At 40.6% G+C, this 17,716-nt stretch overlaps 1 protein-coding gene across 1 annotated transcript; it reads right to left on the reverse strand.

The window, feature by feature from the left end:
• Window positions 1-1,707: 1,707 nt before the first annotated feature.
• Window positions 1,708-9,488, reverse strand: LOC127625261 (uncharacterized). The gene is made up of 5 exons (XM_052100437.1): window positions 9,381-9,488; window positions 8,526-9,037; window positions 6,202-6,337; window positions 2,717-2,803; window positions 1,708-2,409 (listed from the first exon to the last, which is right to left on the reverse strand). Exons 2-5 carry the CDS (start codon window positions 9,004-9,006, stop codon window positions 1,734-1,736), a joined length of 1,380 nt encoding a protein of 459 aa, XP_051956397.1. The 5' UTR covers window positions 9,007-9,037; window positions 9,381-9,488; the 3' UTR covers window positions 1,708-1,733.
• Window positions 9,489-17,716: the final 8,228 nt, after the last annotated feature.

Below are 17,716 nucleotides of genomic sequence, written 5' to 3' on the forward strand. Positions count from 1 at the left end.
AACATTAAAGTCGAGAGTATACCCAGAGTCTGATGTTGCAATTACCCATAATTTAAAACCCCAGGCTTGCCTTTCATGTATTGTTTAACCCTTCAAAGTCTAAGGGGTTTTAAGTCCGCCTGGCACTATGTTGATATTTTGGCTTCTGGAATGGTCAATTTTCATAGCAGAGTGAAGACAGTCATATTTCTGGATTCTATAGATTCTCAACTACAATGTGGATGCATTGTCAATACACTTCTTGAGAAACTTGTACATGTTCTGATGTGATATATCACCTCCAAGGCTTTAGAACAACTTAAAAAAAAATTGGATGAAAAAATATAAAGAAAAAAAACAACTATTTACATTTCTGTGACTATAGTCTCCATACGTTTTTTTTTTTTTTTTTGAAAAACACAGAAAATATAAAAATGAACAAAAATGTTCATTTGAATGAAATATTCTGTTTCAATTTAGTAACATCCAAAAAACACCACTAGATGGCACTGTGCACAGCATTTGAAAGACTGATGTGCTTTTTTCGTTCTTTCCTTACATGTTGTGCCACATATGAAAGCAGTTACGCTCTGGCTTTAGGCAGAGTGGCACATCACACTCATTGCATTTCCATGAGGTGTCTTTTCTTGGGAGCCCATCTGTCTTACATTTCTTACACCTCAGCCTTGCAACTGGTTGTGAGATTGGCACAGGTGTATGTCCAGTTCTCCTCTGTACAGGTATGGCCCCGACTGTGACACCACACAGCTCAGCCACAAGCTGCTCCACGTAGGCCCTGTGGGTGATGAGCTGGTTGGCTGGTGTGTTCCTCAGCTTTTGAAGTTCTCTGCACATTATAAAGCCATTGGTCGCAGCAATGTCAATAAAATGAAAGAACATGGTTCTGTACCATCTTCTGGTTGTGTGGTGAACAGAGTAATACTGTATCAGCTGGTCCGATAAGTCCACTCCCCCCATGTACATGTTGTAATCAACAATAGGTTTTGGTACTGGTATGTTTGTCTCCTGCCAGGATCTATCCCTCTTTTTCAGCTTCCTCTTGACAGTGTCCCCATCATAAGCAACATGGACACTGCTGCACATTGCCACCTCCCTGTTGTCCATCCACTTGGTGAAGACAAGGTTACCTTCTCTTATCCACCTGAGAGATCCTCTGGGGGATTTCTTGGTCAGTTGGTTTATTTTTGTTTTTGGAGCCTCCTCCTTCCCCTCACGTATGGTACCACAGGCTCCAAAATTGAGGGACAGCAGGTGCCTGAAGAGTTTTGGGCTGGTGTAAAAATTATCACAGTAGAGGTGATAACCACTGCCTAGGAAAGATGGCCTCATCAATTCCACCACAGCGTCAAATGAGAGCCCTAGCCCAGAGGCCAACCTGCTTTTACCTGTGTATATATTGAAGTCACAGGTATAGCCATTGCTGGAGTCTGCCAGCACAAACAGCTTTATCCCCCACTTGGTGGGTTTTGCTTTCATGTACTGGGTCATCCCAGTTCTTGCCTTGGTGGCCACCATCCTCTCATCAATGGAAAGCTGCTTCTTGGGATGGTAGGCAGACTGACAGGCGGCCTTTATCTCAGTCATCAGTGGCTTCAAGCGAAAGAGTGTGTCATACTCATCTGGCTGAGTCTGCTTCTTTCTGTCATTCACAATGTCTTCCTCTGGGTCACTCATATGGATGTTCCAAGATATGGTACGGAACCGATCCCTTGTCATCACAGTGTATGGAAAATTCACAGAAAAAATGTTTTTCTCTTCCAATAGTCACTTACTGCTGGGAGCTTTAGAACTCCCATGTACAAAACTAAACCAATGAATTTGAACATCTCTGCAGGGTTGATGGTGGTCCACTTGTACCTTTTCCCAGCAGCAATGTTTCTCTCTGCCAGCTTGTTTGTGTTGGCACACAATGTCCTGATTGAATCAGCACTAAAAAAGTGCTTGAAAAGGCAGAGGGGGCTTTGCTCTACAGAGGTGTCCAATTGCACTCCAGGTTCCAGTCTGGGGCAAAACCTATGTAGAATGGGGGCCACATCAGGATCCTTTTCGGTCTTCCATCCTTGTTCCAGCTGGTCTGGTGGTGCTGGACATCTGACAGGTGAAAGTGACTGGCCTACTGGGGAGCCAAACTGACTCTGTGACACAGAGGGCCTCCTTCCCCTATGAGGCGACCTCAAGGCAGGGGTTGCAGATGATCTTAGTGGCTCTGTGGCAGTGCTGGAGGAGCCGGGTCGAGGAAAAATGGATCTGCGGGCTGCAGGAGGAGACCTAGATCTGTGGGCTGCAGGAGGAGACCTAGATCTGTGGGCTGCAGGAGGAGCAGAAGTGGTGCTGTGTGGAAGAGGGCGAGCGGTCGGGGTCCTGGATTCAGCTGATGTACTCGGCTGCTCTGTGGTTTCCTGATTTAAACTAAAACACACAGATTTTGTCATTAGTTTAGATTCCCACATATCAAAAGTTATTTCTGAAAAGCTGAAATACAATTTCCCTAAAAAAACATTACAATAAAATAGACAAGCAAAGTAAACGAAATAGCTTATTAATGAAGATGGACTACATGCGGCCAAAACGTGCACATTATTTCGGCGCACATTATTTGATTACTGCTCCGTTATTTCTGAAAAGCTAAAATAAAAGTATTTTACTAAAAAAACGATACAATAGCCTACATATTAGACAATATATTAGCAGCAATATTGCATTCATAACTACTTACTCCTCAAATGGATCGATTCCGTCCAAGATTTGATCCTCTTCACCCGAATCAAACCGATCTGGATCAGATCCGTCCTCACTCTCATCGCTGTCGTCAAAAAGGATTTAGACAACTTGTTTGTGAGTGAATCTTGGTTGTGCCATATTTTTCTTAGAAAATAATCAATTGCCAAGTACAAATAAGCGTAGGCTATCTCCAAATATGCGTGTCCAAAGACAGTGTATAAAAGGTTGCGTCAGCAAACAATTTGGGAATCACACGTGGAATTGATTCCAACCCCCTCCCCCTTTTTACGTTCCTAGGACATCTGACAACGTCATTCTTTGTTTTTGGTCTGTGATTGGTTCACACACAGGTCTGTGATTGGTTTACACACACCAACAGCATTTTATATCATTAGATAAAAAAAAAAGTACAATTTCTTTGTTTTGCAGTAAAATGCTATAGATTTGCACTAAAATACGGAAGGCTTATCATTCGCGGAAGTCAACGCAGTCTATGCAGACGAATGTCAGCTTTTTCATAAAAAAAAAAGTAAGTTAATACCTTAATCCATTCCGAAGTTATTAATAGATATGTCAGGGGTGCGCACTTTGACGCTCTAGAGCGTCAGTCGACTTTCAAGGGTTAAATCCTGACCGAGCTTTAGACTTGACCATACGTTCATCTATTGTGAGATTTTGGTTAGGCTGAAAGAGTTGCTGGCATTTTTGTTTGAGGTGGTCCATAAGATAACGCAACTTCTTAAGGCAATCCTGATTATTCTCTGTGGTAGGGTCTACAACATGTAGAGCTGCAAATATAGCCTTGTAGCGGTTGCGCGACATAAATCCCCTCGCCCACGATCCCTGAAGTGACTTGGTTCCCCAATGACGATGGGAATCAGGGAGAATTGACAACCCCATGTAAATGAGCAACCCAAGAAATTTGTAAAATTCATCGGGGGTCACCTCAATCCAAGCTCCTTGGTAGCTGGAATATGATGGACAGTTTAGGACGAGCTCCCACCCCTGATGGTTTGTAAAGCTGCATATCTCAGCAACTACAGCCCGAGTAAAAAACAGCATGAAAAAGTCACTTTCTCGCAGCATCGTATTAGAGGTTGACCGCACAGCCTTACGCATGCTACCCAAGTCAATACCAAATGGACGGCTAGGCTTAAATGGGAGAGGTTTTGGTGCCTGTGAATCGATGTCAGAGTATGAAGGATAAGAATCAGAGTCAGGGGAGCGTTTACGCTTTCTAGCTGACTTGGGGCCTCTGAGAGAATGGCTAGCCAAACACAAAATAAAAAGAGTAACAAGTGTTAGTTACTGTGAGTACCACTCATTTGAGAAAAAGAAAAACAATACATACACATTCATACATCAGGCATGTGATTGGCTAAGGACAAAAAAGCAGGAAAATATCCTGAGACCCCCAGCGGCCGATCAAACTGGTGGCTGATCTATATAGTAAAGCAGGACCCGTAACAACTTATTTGAACAAAAAATACATTTTAATTTGTTTTACAGCTAGATGTGCAACATGCAACTTTTTTGTACAGTATGACACATGACAACAACTGATTTGAATTGAAAAAATAAAATATATCTTTACATTTTTTTTTACCAAACTTAAAATGCTTAATGTGCAACATATATTTTAATTTATTTTTGTTTTACATTTTTACCCAACTTTAACAGCTAAATGTGCAACATGCAAATTTTCATGTCAAAAGAAGGCCTACATTTTTGTATGACTGACTCTTTAGCCTTTGTACTGTAGCAAGCTTTTTTAGAGCCTCTACACGTTTCTTTTGGAATTTGCGCCTGGCACTCACAGCTGCTGCCATGATGGCATCTTTTGCCATTTTCTTGCCGGCCGTCGGCTTCTCAGAGTGATAAGGCCTTTTGTTCAGTCCTTCTTTATCTCTGAGCAGAGCTCTGTACCTTTGGCTCGATAGTTTTATATTTCTGCACAGCTGTACATTAACAGGACTCTCCTTTGTCTTCCGGGAGTAGTGCTGAATGGCCGACACCTGCATGGCCTTCAGGTTGTATTTGACCACTTGATAGTGCTGCGCGAGTAATCTCAAATAGAGGCCGGGTCTGTTTTTTAGTTTCGGGTTGTATTTAATCTTCTAAAATCCGTCAGATCGTCCGCTTTTTGGCGGCCGCCAAAGCATATTTGTGTCCCACAAAAGAATGACTGCTGCGCTTGACAGGGCGCAAATGAGCAGAGAGAGAGAGAGAGAGCGCTCCGGCCGCGCACGCGCACTCACGTCTTCAAAAAACACGAGCGCTGTCTTGCTCTCTCTCCCTTGCGCATATTAATCCAAATCAATTGACACGATAGTAGGTCGGAAGACCGCAGTTTCACGTGGAGCATTTGGAGATTTTTAGAGATTAGAGACTCTAGGAACAACATCTCAATGAACAACATCTCAACACTAAATTATAAAGGCCTGTCTCATATAGACGCCTGTCTCAAATACAAGCCGGTGCAGTTCGACGATTTGGGCTATTTTTTTTTACGTTTTACGGTATATGAGGTAGCGCAGAGCGACCCCGCGGATCCAAGCCGTCTGAAACGCCTTTACATAAAAACACTGTCACAACCATTCACAAGAAATTAATTTATAAGTTGCCAAAACCTTGAAAACGACTTATACATCATACAACGATTCATACAGCAAAGTTTTAAGAGTGGCTAGAAGTAGCTAACTTAGCTATCTTATTATTGTATAGCTATCAAATACAAGTAATGTTAATGCAGCTTAAACATCCTACCATAGTGGAAAATAAATCAAAATCGCTCTCTAATCAATCGACAACAAATTCAAATTAATAACTTATAGGTTATAACTGTTATATAGACACAAGCAATAATACATACCCAGATCATCCGATCCGGCGATGTTCTTGACAGGGACGTCGTCACTAGGATTGGAAGACGGGGGGGCGTTTACATGCGGGACTCTCACGCTCTCCCTCTCTTCTGTGCGCGGTTTGGAGCTCGCGATTCTAACCCCCCACCAGTTTTTTTTACAGATCTACATGATTCACGTAGGTCACATTTTCAGGTCGGAAAATCCGGAATTCCGGATTAATCCGGAAAAATCACATCCCTGATATACACACCCAAAGCATTTACACATTCGTGCACTTCATCGACCGGGCATATTTAGAGCACATTTACACCCGAATAGATATTTGCAAGCACAAGCTTCGTTGAGGAGGCAGCATAAACACTAGTTAAAATAAAAATTCATATTATTTTTATATCATATTTCTATCAAACAACATACAATTTCAATACCTGCTCATGTCGAAACAACATTTAAATGTAATTTAAATAAATAAAATAAAATAAAGTAATTAGGACATATTTCAAATGTCAATACTCTGAATCCTGGCTGGCAAGTCTGGAAATAGTCCAACTAGTAAAATATGTACATGTTTATATAAAATGTCAACTAATGCAAGTAAATCTAAATGACTTACTCGTCCAAAATTGCATCCTCGGCTGGATCAAGTTGCTCTTCAAAATGCAAACGTTCCTCTTCTGAGTCCTGCTCTTCTTCGGAGGATAATGTGAACTCTTCGTCACTATCCAGGTCCATCTGAAGAGCTCCCTCACCTGTGTAGGATGAACTTGCTGTTTAAGGCATTGTTGGGGAAATTTACCATTAGCATAGATTGCCTCATTACATTACCGTATGAATAGCACGCTCTGTGCGTTGGTGTGATCACATTAGCGATAATTAGCTGAGCCAGGAGAAACTGTACATCTCTTTAGTTTCATACAGATTACATTGCAGGAGAATATTTGTTTTAAATTTGTTCACAAATCATGTTTGTGTGATAAATATCTGCCGAGTTTCACTTCATTTTTGTGTCACGTTTCAGAAATATACTCACATAGACAGACGGACCACTGGACGGTACAACTTGAGACTCAACTCGACTCGCTTTTGGGGGTTTTCTACTGTGGATAGTACCTGGTACTTTTTTTTTTTAGTACCACAGTCGAGGTTCCAAGTGAGCCGAGCCGATACTAAATGTGATGTCAAAACCCTGCAGATTGCTGATTGGTAGGAGAGAATCATCACAAACCGGATTATCGACATGGAACCGCTAGTTTTAAAGTTAGCTACAGCGAAAGCAGCATCATCTGTTCACGTGACTTTCGAATTGTAAAAATAAATGGCTGTGCACAAAACCATGTGAAGTGACATCACTGACGCTGACTTCTCCATGATTATTGTCAATATCCAACTAATCCATAATGAAATTCATTGTGGATGATTTCCATTATCGATTAGTTGTTGCAGCCCTAAATTGAACAATTTACAAATTTGTACCAAACACAGCCTAACTGTATAAAAATTCACTGAACTATGAATATTTTAAGAGGAAAATGCCCATACTTTTCTTAAATGTATTAAGTAAAGAATAATTGAAGTCGGATCGTTGAAAATTAATGCACACACGAGGATGTAATGCTGGTATCCGTTACACCTCAGGTGTGCATTATTTTTAAACAATTCAACGGGCTGGAGTCAATTATTCTGCTTGTACCACGGTTACCTCACTTAAGACGTTGTTCACGTTTTTATCTCAAGACATTTTCTGGTTTTTATATTAAATTGCTCTTATGAGAGGAACCATTTTCTTGCATCTTGCTTTCATACAATGCGACCCTTGGTTGCTAGTTCCTTTACAACTAGCATCAGAGGATTGCAATGCTTGTGCTGCTTTACTCGAGGACTTACTGGATAATGAGGTGATGTGTTTGTGCATGCAAGCTTGTGTTTGAGGGAGTGAAAGAGAAAAAATGAGCGCAATAGCTTCTGGGATTACCTTTTTATTTGCAGCTCTCGTCAGAAGTAACATTGCTTCAAAAGCACCAAGATGTAAATTTAAGCTCTTCTCAGCAACAGCGAGTGTCGCAATATCTCCGTTGTAAACCTTAACGACTTTTTTCAACCCTACTGAGACGCAGGAGTGCGCCGACACGGCTGCTCTGTTTTTCTCTCGTAAGTGTGTGCGTACCGTGTATAACGTCTGTGTGTTCTCGTGTGTGGGAGAGGGGAGCGTGATAATACAGATAATATAGAAACTGTTGTATTAAACAAGTGTATCTTGCTCTGATAGCTGAAGTCTTTGTTGCTAGTTCGAAAAGGGGTAGTGCAGTGCTTTTTTCCACTATAGCTATGTGAAGCAGATTAGGGTGAAATACATTGAAACGTTAAATGTTATTTTAGATAATAGAAACTGTTGTATTCATCAAGTCGTGGGATGCGACTGATGACATTTATTGGTCGTGTCTCAATGCGGGTGTGTGTGTGTGCGCATGTATGTATGCGAGCGAGTGTAAATGCGGGTGAGACAAGGGAGTGCAAGGGCTCTTTTTAACTGAAACGTAAATGGAGTATATTTTAGGCATCGTTTGACATTTTTAACCCATTTACTTTAACCAATGTCTTTGTTTTAATTGTTTATTTTGTTGAGGTAACTTGTAGGCTCTTTGAAATAACTTAAATAATATGGCGAAGTGATATTTGGAACAGCTATGCGGTCAAGACCTGGGACTAATTCATAGCCATGCATTTACTTTAAATAATTGCACACCTAACAGACCCGTGGTATAATCAAAACTATACTCAAGTAGAACTTGAATCCTCTATTTTGACTGGGGAAATTGAATATTTACCTTTTTAAAAGACAACTGAAAACTTCAAAAATGACAATAAAAGCAGCAGAGAACTGTTTAACATGTTGGTTGATTGTTATGAAAATGTAAAACATTAAAGAATGAAACATACCCGAATGAATGACATCATCATCACTCTCTTGTTCATCTGTTGTGGTTTCTCTCATCTTGATCAGGTTTCTGCAGTCGACCAGCTTCACTGAACACATCTTCACTGGTGTCTGCAACATCTGCTGTTCATCATCATCATCATCTTCATCAGTTCTCTGATGTTCCTCTGCTGTGTTTTCTTTTATCTCCTCCTGCTTCACTTCAATCTTCACTGATGTCTGCAACATCTGCTGTTCATCATCATCACCATCATCTTCATCAGTTCTCTGTTGTTCCTCTGCTGTGTTTTCCTTCATCTCCTCCTGCTTCACTTCAATCTTCACTGGTGTCTGCAGCATCTGCTGTTCTCCAGCGTTACAGACAGAAGTCTGAGACTCTGTGGAGGTTTGATCACCCTGATTACTGTCAGGAAATGAATGTTTAACCTGTAAACTGTCTCTCTCCATCGGTTTGGTCTTCATCACCTCTTTTAACTCTCTCATGATGAAAATCTGAACATAAACACGAACAGATCTGTAAAACAAAACATAATCTACTTTCAGGTATGAGACAAATATACACATTTATCTTTGGTTTTGTTTTACATAAAGCAGGAATATTGTTGGATATTAGCATATAACATGCTTTATTTAACATATAATCATTGAACGCCTTTAAAATCTGCTTCTTGATTTAACGAGCTCATATATCAGATATTAAACATGATATTCTCAGATTTCTGATTGTTTCTCCTGAAACTGAATATTTTAAAGCGTCTGTCAAAAAACCGCCACATAAAAACGATAATAAGATTATTTTACGATCATTAGAACAAAGACAGAAAAATACAAACATATGAAAATTAATATAAACTCACAAATTATGTTGAACACGCTGAACATTTACCGACTGAGAGCGCGAATTCTTCTTTCTTCTTCTTCTTCTTCTTCTTCTTCTTCTTCTTCTCAAATGGCGGTTTTCCGCCTCTTTTTCTTAGTGATGTGTCCTCCCGTATCGAGGCTTCGAAGCGTGTGTCGAGTAATCCGGGATGATTTCTGTGAAGCGCGTATCGAGGCTTGTGTCGGTGACGTTTGAAGCCTCGCGAGCCGCCTGTACCACGTGACTGCTTCAGGACGTGGTTCGCGGTTTGGCGGTCTATTTGAAATATAAGGGCCAGCAAAATGCAATGGATTCCCCCTCACATTTTGTGGACCTGGGACTTTGCGAGTTTGTTAGCGATCTATTCAAGCTTCTTTTTTTTTGCGATGGAACCAGCAAGAAAAAGGAGATTTTCCCCTGTCTGGGAACACTTTGAGCTGATCTCACCAAATAATGTATTTACATTAACTAGTGTAATATAAATAAACGCGGCAACACAAGGTATTACTTGTTCTAATGTCTTTCTTTTTATTTCTAGTATTTTAAAAGGTGAAGTGTCTGTTGTGTCCCAAAGAACTTGGATACAACAACAACACCTAATAAATAAATAAGTAACACAAGCACATTCACATGACAACGCTCTCCCTTGTTTCCACTTTTCATTTTGACCATGTCATTGTATCATAAAGACAGACACCATATAAAAGTTTATACTTTATGTATAAGCATCACAAACATCATTGATTAATTCATTCAACGCTTCAGACACCAAAGCCATAGTGTCATTATAATCACACTGCACGTTTTACATTTATTGTCCACTTGATGGCACAATAGAGCAAATGAAGCACCATGAAGCTTCGGCACATGAGTGAACCAATTGGATGGAACGCTTCAATGCTTTATGAAGCTTCATCTCGCCATCACTACTTTTTCTTCTTCTTTGTCGTTTTATTGCGGTTCGCAAACCAACCTATGTCGCATTCCCGCCACTTGGAGGGTTGGAGTGTGGAGTAGCGAACTTATACTAAATAATAAAGAGGGGGAGGTGAAGGGGAGGGGTAAAAAAAAAACAAAAAACGAAATCCTATTTATTACTTGTATTCATTAAAATATGCTAATACCATATGAACAGTTATTCCATCTTTTTAAGCAATCTTTTCATTGAGATTTGTGCTCTATCCTTTAAATCCATTTCTCAACGAATCTCAATCTTTATCATAAACTCTACATTGAATTAGGATGTGTTTAACAGTTTCTGGATGATCACACTTGATACATCTTCCATTCTCATGTTTACCTACTTTAAATTGAGATTGGTTTAATTGTGAATGTCCAATTCTAAGTCTAGTTATAATAGTATATTTTCTTCTATTACCACAGCTGTTTCTTTGAACTCCCACCTTCATTTGTATATTATATATATACCTCCATTTTCCTTCCTTATCCCATTGTGTAAGGCCTTCTTAGCTATCTTCTTCACCTCCTCGATTCCTCTCACCCCTACATGAGCAGGAACCCAAATATACTACTTGACATTTGTTTGTACATCATTTGAAGCATTTTCTACCAAAATTCCTGCCTAGCTTTTGATTTTTGATTAGGTAAGGGGTTTTCAAATTGGGTGAAAGTGAGCCTCCCCCTAGATAACCCCCAACACCTTCACACAACCACTACTTAGGCTATTATTATTGGTACTACTAGGTACTACTCAATTTATTTAATCAATATACATTTTATTCGGTTTCATTTTGAAATAGGTTAAAATCATTTTAAACACGTTTGTCTTTTTAAAACATATTGTGAGCACATACTTTACAACACATTTTTACCACATTCAAGCAATTGTGAAACAGAACTGAACAGGGTCGTCCACAGTCAAAAAACTATACGAGGTATTCTCAACAGCCCTATAATGTGATTACTGAACAGAAAACCCTCGACGGTCAAATAACTAAACTGGAAACCTGTTCATTAACAGCCACAGGCTACTAACGTTATCTCAATTAAATAAGAGCTATTTTTAGGGTACTTAAGCCAATTAAACTTTGAAAACATCAACATCAGACATCAAACAACATCAGCAAGATGGACAGTGCTGTATCACAGTATCAAATGCATATAAATCACTTCCATATAGGCCTACGTTAAGCCAAAAAGAAAAGAAACGGATAGCCGATTTTGCCTCTTCATTTTCATCGCCCCTACATCAGTGGGAACAATGAGGCTGACTTTTTGATGTGCACAGGTGATCGATGCAGGGCTGCATGGTAGAAAGGAATAAACGTACATCATCCTCCACTTAAGAGGGTCAAAGTGGAAAACCGGCACTCACATAAGTAAGTGGAGGTGAAGGGGATGAGGACTTTCATAGCTTTTCGAGAGAGGTGGGGAAACGCAGTCCTATACGTAAAGCAACGCGATATGATACTTCAGTCGCCTTCTGGGGTCTGAGGGTGTTTTGACATGCCTTGACATTTGTGCTTTTTTCAGTTGCTTAAAAACACATTAATGGCTAAAGTCTGATAACACTTTATTCAGCACAAACTGGGCTACAATAATATGTGCGCAACATGTGTGTACATGTTTGTATTTTTGAAAATGTTAAGTCATTGAAATAAGGTCATATAACACATTAAACATTTGTCCACAAGAGTTTTGAGAACTGGATCTTGTAGCCTAGAGAAACCCATCCTGATCACTCATTCATACAAAACAATTGAGTCATTTAACTTTTGTAAGACACTTTGAGTGTTAGAAAGGTCATATGTGAGGAGGCGTGAACTATCATGAATATGGATGTATTTCACACCTGAGACAAAAGACCCTCTCCTGTGGGCCTATCAATGAGGGATAGAGAATGAATGTGAGGAGACTTAATGATCAAAATAAGGTTTTAAGTTAAAAGTAATCTGACTATACATTTTCTTTTACATAAAGACTTTACTTAATTTTAGACCTACACTACCATTTAAAAGAAGTCTCTTCTGCTCACTAAGACTGCATTAATTTGATCCAAAATACAGTTAAAACAGTGATATCGTGAACTCTTTTTACAATTTAAAAGAACAGTTTTCTATTTGAATATATTGTAAAATGCAGTTTGTGATCAAAGCTGAATTTTCAGCATCATTACTGCAGTCTTCAGTGTTTGCAGTCATGATCCTTCAGAAATGATAATAATATGCTGATTTCCTAATATGGGCATATTTAAAGTTTATTTTACTCATTTACAGCTGAACTCATATTTGCAAGCACAAGCTTTGTTGATGATAATAAGGAAGCATAAACATTAGATAAAATATAATCTAAACATTCATATTATTTTTATATCATATTTATATCACACAGCATACAATTTAAATACCTGCTTTAGCCGAAACAACATTTACATGTAACTAAAACTTGCTTATTAGGACATATTTCAAATGTCAATACTCTGAATCCTGGCTGGCAAGTCTGGAAACAGTCCCACTAGTAAAATATGAACATGTTTATATAAATTATCATGCCAACTAATGAAAACTAAATGACTCACTCGTCCAAAATTGTATCCTCGGCTGGATCAAGTCGCTCTTCAAAATACAAATGTTCATCGGAGTCCCGCTCTTCTTCTGAGGAAAATTGTAACTCTTTGTCACTATTTAGGAGTTTTCTCTCTTGTGTATCGTGCTGTCTTTCAAACACAAAGAAAAATGAACAAACTTGTTGTTTTTAAGACAAAGTCGGGGGCGTGTACCATTTGCATTGATTGTCTCAGTACATTAGCATATGAATAGCGAGCTCTGCTGGTGGGTGTGATCACATTAGCGATAATTAGCCAGGAGAAACTGTGCATTGCTTTGTTTCATACAGATTACATTGCAGGAGAATATTTGTTTTAATTTTGAATTGTTTTATTTAAAAGTAGACATTTTAAGCTTGCTTTAGACATATGTTTCATGTTTGTGTGATAAATGTTCACGGAGTTTCAGTTCATTTTTGTGACGTGTTTCTGAAATATGCTTGTGAACACAGAGACTTCTGAAAGCTCACCCTTTTTATTTTCTTTATTTTACAAAAGCACAAGGTTTTGTTGTTATTGTGAGTGAATACAAATAAAAGTAGACCCTTTATAGTCTCTATTGATGTCTTACACTTATCTGTATGCCCCAAAATGATGGAGAATTTTATGTTGTTTCAGCTGTAATGACGAATAAATCCAGCAGGATGCGCCGGCGTGTCGGTCGACCCCAGAGGGTTAATATTAACAGAGCTAAAGTCTGGATAACTCTGTGTTTGCAATTCTTTCAGCTTTCCATCAAAAAATTCCAGTGTCTTGGCCACCAGACTATGGCCTCAATGTGACGCCGGAGCTTACAGGGTCTCATACTATCATTTGCTAGCACCTCTTTGCATATAACACACTGAGCCAGTGGCGCATCGTCGGAACCGGTCCACAAAAATCCCAAATTTAAATATTTGTGATCATACTTCCTCCGTTTTTTGCTTGGCCTTGAATCTGCCTCCTCTCCTGTAGACTTAAGACACTACAACGTAATGTAACAGTACAGATGTGTACAGACGTAAAATCTTATGATTTATTTTCCCCGCTATGCACCTCCCCTGGGACTCTCTGCCCCCCCCCCGAGGGGAGGCACGCATCACCAATTGAAAGCCTCTGCTCTAGGTGATACTCTTCCACCCTCTGTAAAGCTAGAAATATTGCAGTAATTTCTGTTGAGTAAACTGATAAATGATTAGATGTTCTCTTAACTGAAGCCATGTCAGCAACTAGGCTATTTACATGGCAAACAAAGTTTCGTCAATACATATTTGCATAGTAGATACTACTAAGTTTATACAAGATAAAACCTGTAAAATCTGTTCAGATCTGTATCTGCTTTTTCATTTCCTGCCAGACCAATATGTCCCGGCACCCAACAGAGAAATCCTTCTTCTGTAATCGATGTATTTTAGTCAAAATGTTTATGATTATGGGGTGATCGGTCTCCATGGATCAAGTACTTGAAGGCAAGACTTTGAGTCTGTAGAAATTAAAAAGTTTCGTCCTCTGCCCTGCTGAATGTTTTCCAGTGCCAGTAGCAGCGCTCCGGCCTCAGCTGTGAAGATAGAGCTTCTTTCTGGAATTCGTACGCCATATTGTTGATCTCCAATCACTGTTGCTGACACATTGTTATCCGTTTTGTATCCATCCGTGAATACTGTACTATGGAGTGCGAGACTAAATTTCAGCATTCCTGTTGACACACGTTGGGGAGAGTTTCTTCCTTTTTTAGTTGTGCCAATGCCATAGATACATGATGGCGCCGCAGATGGACGCCTCGGTGTGGAGCTCTCCAATTGTTTTGCCATTTTAGTTTGTTTGTCCTGTGTTTAGTAATCTTTTTCCAGTCATTTTTACTAGGGACGAACTGCTGAAAATTCGGCAGCACATACCAGATCATCTTTTCCCGGTTTTTGAATATTTGGATGTTTTGCTGGACATTTTAGTCGGAGGCGCAGCTGTGTAGTTTAAACACGCTACGAACATGGAACATGCTTTTACATAATTGAAAGTTGGTGTACAGATGTAACAACATTAAAGAGGATGTGCTGTCCTAATTTGGAAGTGATCTTTATTAACTGTAATTCCAAACGCCTGTGGGAACATAGCGCTGCAACGGCTGACTGATCAAATCACAGTGTAAGGCGGGGTGCCAATGTGTTTGCATTCAAAGGCAAGTGTATGATCTTTGAGAAAATCAACATATGAACTTTATCACAATTAGCAACTCTTCCTGAGGCACCACACCCCACTGAACGAAGATTGCAAATTCACACCTCATTGTTGTCCTTCCACATCTGTCCCTTTCTCTCCTCTCTCCCCCTCACCATTCCTCTTCAGCTCAGAATCACCTCAAACTCACCTAAGATCTGTATGTAACAAAAGACCATATCTGATGTATACAAATAATGTAACTAGTGTAACATGTTTGGTATCATTTAAAATGTCTCAGTGCGTCTGGTATAGTGATCTTTTCCCCAGGTTTGTAAAACTTAACGACAGAAAAGTTATAAGGTCTTTGCCAAATACTGAATAATTCTGGAGGTCTATCCCACTCCTTGAAGGTTTAACACCAGGAAGTCAAGAACACATTCTCCCCCAAATTCTCATTGAACAAAGGATAATACCATTTGGTACACAATGTGTATTCTGTCTGGATATTTAAGGAAAGCTGGCCAAGAGCTCAGGGTTCTCTGTATTCAGATGATCCCACACCTCGATGTCTGTAACTGTAATAATAGGAATCTCCATTCAGATTTCCCATGCTTTGCAATTACATGCAGTTTTCTCAACTGCCAGGTATGTTCTTTGACTTGTTTCTTTAACTTGTGTTTTAAATCCTACCTGGCAAATAAATTGTTACTTTTTGGTTTATTCTGTATTCCTCTGAAATCATTTATATTCAATACTGGGTCTTTAAAATAGGAGAAACCGCTCTGGAGGAACCGAGCAGGAGAATCCCATTTTAAGAATAATTTATATCATAACTGAATATGCATATCAAACAATAATTGCTTTACTTCAGTGCTCAGAAAAGACAGAACAACGCAGAGACCTTCAAGGGGCAAATCTAATCAATACCCGGACTCGGTTATTATTATTCTTGGGGATTTTAACAAAGCAAATCTCACACACGAACTGCCCAAATACAGACAGCGCATTACATGCCGCACCAGAGACAGGAATATACTGATCACTGCTACACAACAATAAAGGATGAATATCGCCCTGTCCCACGTGCAGCTTTGGGACTCTTTGGGTGCATCTCCGTAACGAAGACACAGGCTGGTTGGGATCCATAAGCAGTATTTTAATGAAGACACAGAAGTGGTACAGGCAATGGTCAACACGGGCAAACAGGAATATAGGAGGCAGGCAGAATCAACGTGTGAGCAGGCAGGAGATCGGGGCAGGCAGCAAACAATCAAAGAACTTGGAACAGGCTAAGGTAATAAAGGGCAGGCGGCTAACAAACACTGAACTGGAACAAAGCAGGGTCGATACACAATAGACAGAATGATAAACTGGATAAACGCTTGGAATTGTAGCCGGAGCAAAACAAGACTTCGCAAAGAGTGTTAGAACAGGGCTGATTAAATAGGGAATGGTAAACAGGGCACAGCTGCGTGGTAATCAGACCTAAGTATGTGGGTTCATGGGAAATGTAGTCTATACTCAGAACTCCGGTGAATCTGATCTCCGACGGCTGGAGGGAGAGGCGCTCTCAATGTTCGTGACAGAGCCCCCGTGAGCGGCTCCGGACGCGAGGATGCGACCTACGTCGAGGTCTCCCCCGGAGTCGAGGGGCCAGTCTCTCCGGATTGGTCCGGTGGAACTCTGCAATGAGATTAGGATCGAGGATGTCATTGGTATTTACTCAGGATCTTTCCTCCGGACCGTACCCCTCCCAATCCACCAGGTATTGGAGCTGACCCCGGTGTCGTCTGGAGTCAAGCAAGGTCCGCACCAGGAAAGCTTCCTCGCCGCCCACAATCAGGGGAGGGGGCCTGGAACATACCTCCTCCTCAGCCCTCGGACCATCAGCCGGTTTGAGCAGGGAGACATGAAAAGTGGGAGAAATGCGATAGTTAGTTGGAAGTTGTAAACGAAAAGAAACTGGGTTGATCTGTCTGAGAATCTTAAAGGGACCCACATACCTAGGACTGAGTTTTTTGCAGGGAAGGTGAAGACGAAGGTCCCGGGTGGAAAGCCAGACCCATTGGCCGGGAGCGTAGTTGGGGCCAGGGTGACGATGGCGGTCAGCTTGTTCCTTGGTGCGATTTACTGCTCGTTGAAGATGGACGTGGGCCTGGTCCCATACCGCCTCACTGCGTTGAAGCCAGTCGTTTACTGCAGGGACCTCCGAAGGTTCGACGGACAAAGGAAACGGGGGGGTTGGTATCCCAAGATGCATTTGAAGGGGGTTAAGTTGGTTGATGGTTTGAGCAGCGAATTTTGAGCGTACTCTGCCCAAGGGAGGTACCGACTCCAGTCTGTCTGATTATGGTGACAGTAAGCACGGAGAAATTTGGTTATCTCCTGATTCAAGCGTTCAGTTTGGCCATTGGACTGCGGGTGATAACCAGAGGTGAGGCTGACATTGATGTTTAAGAGACGAAAGAAGGCTTTCCATACCCTGGACGTGAATTGGGAGCCCCGGTCCGAAACGATGTCCTCAGGGAGACCATAATAGCGAAAGACGTATTGAAAAAGCTGTTCAGCGGTCTCGAGGGCAGTGGGTAGCTTGGGTAGTGGGATGAGACGGCAAGCCTTGGAGAAACGATCGA

This window comes from Xyrauchen texanus, chromosome 31, assembly GCF_025860055.1.
Source record: "Xyrauchen texanus isolate HMW12.3.18 chromosome 31, RBS_HiC_50CHRs, whole genome shotgun sequence".
NCBI classification, from domain to species: domain Eukaryota; kingdom Metazoa; phylum Chordata; class Actinopteri; order Cypriniformes; family Catostomidae; genus Xyrauchen; species Xyrauchen texanus.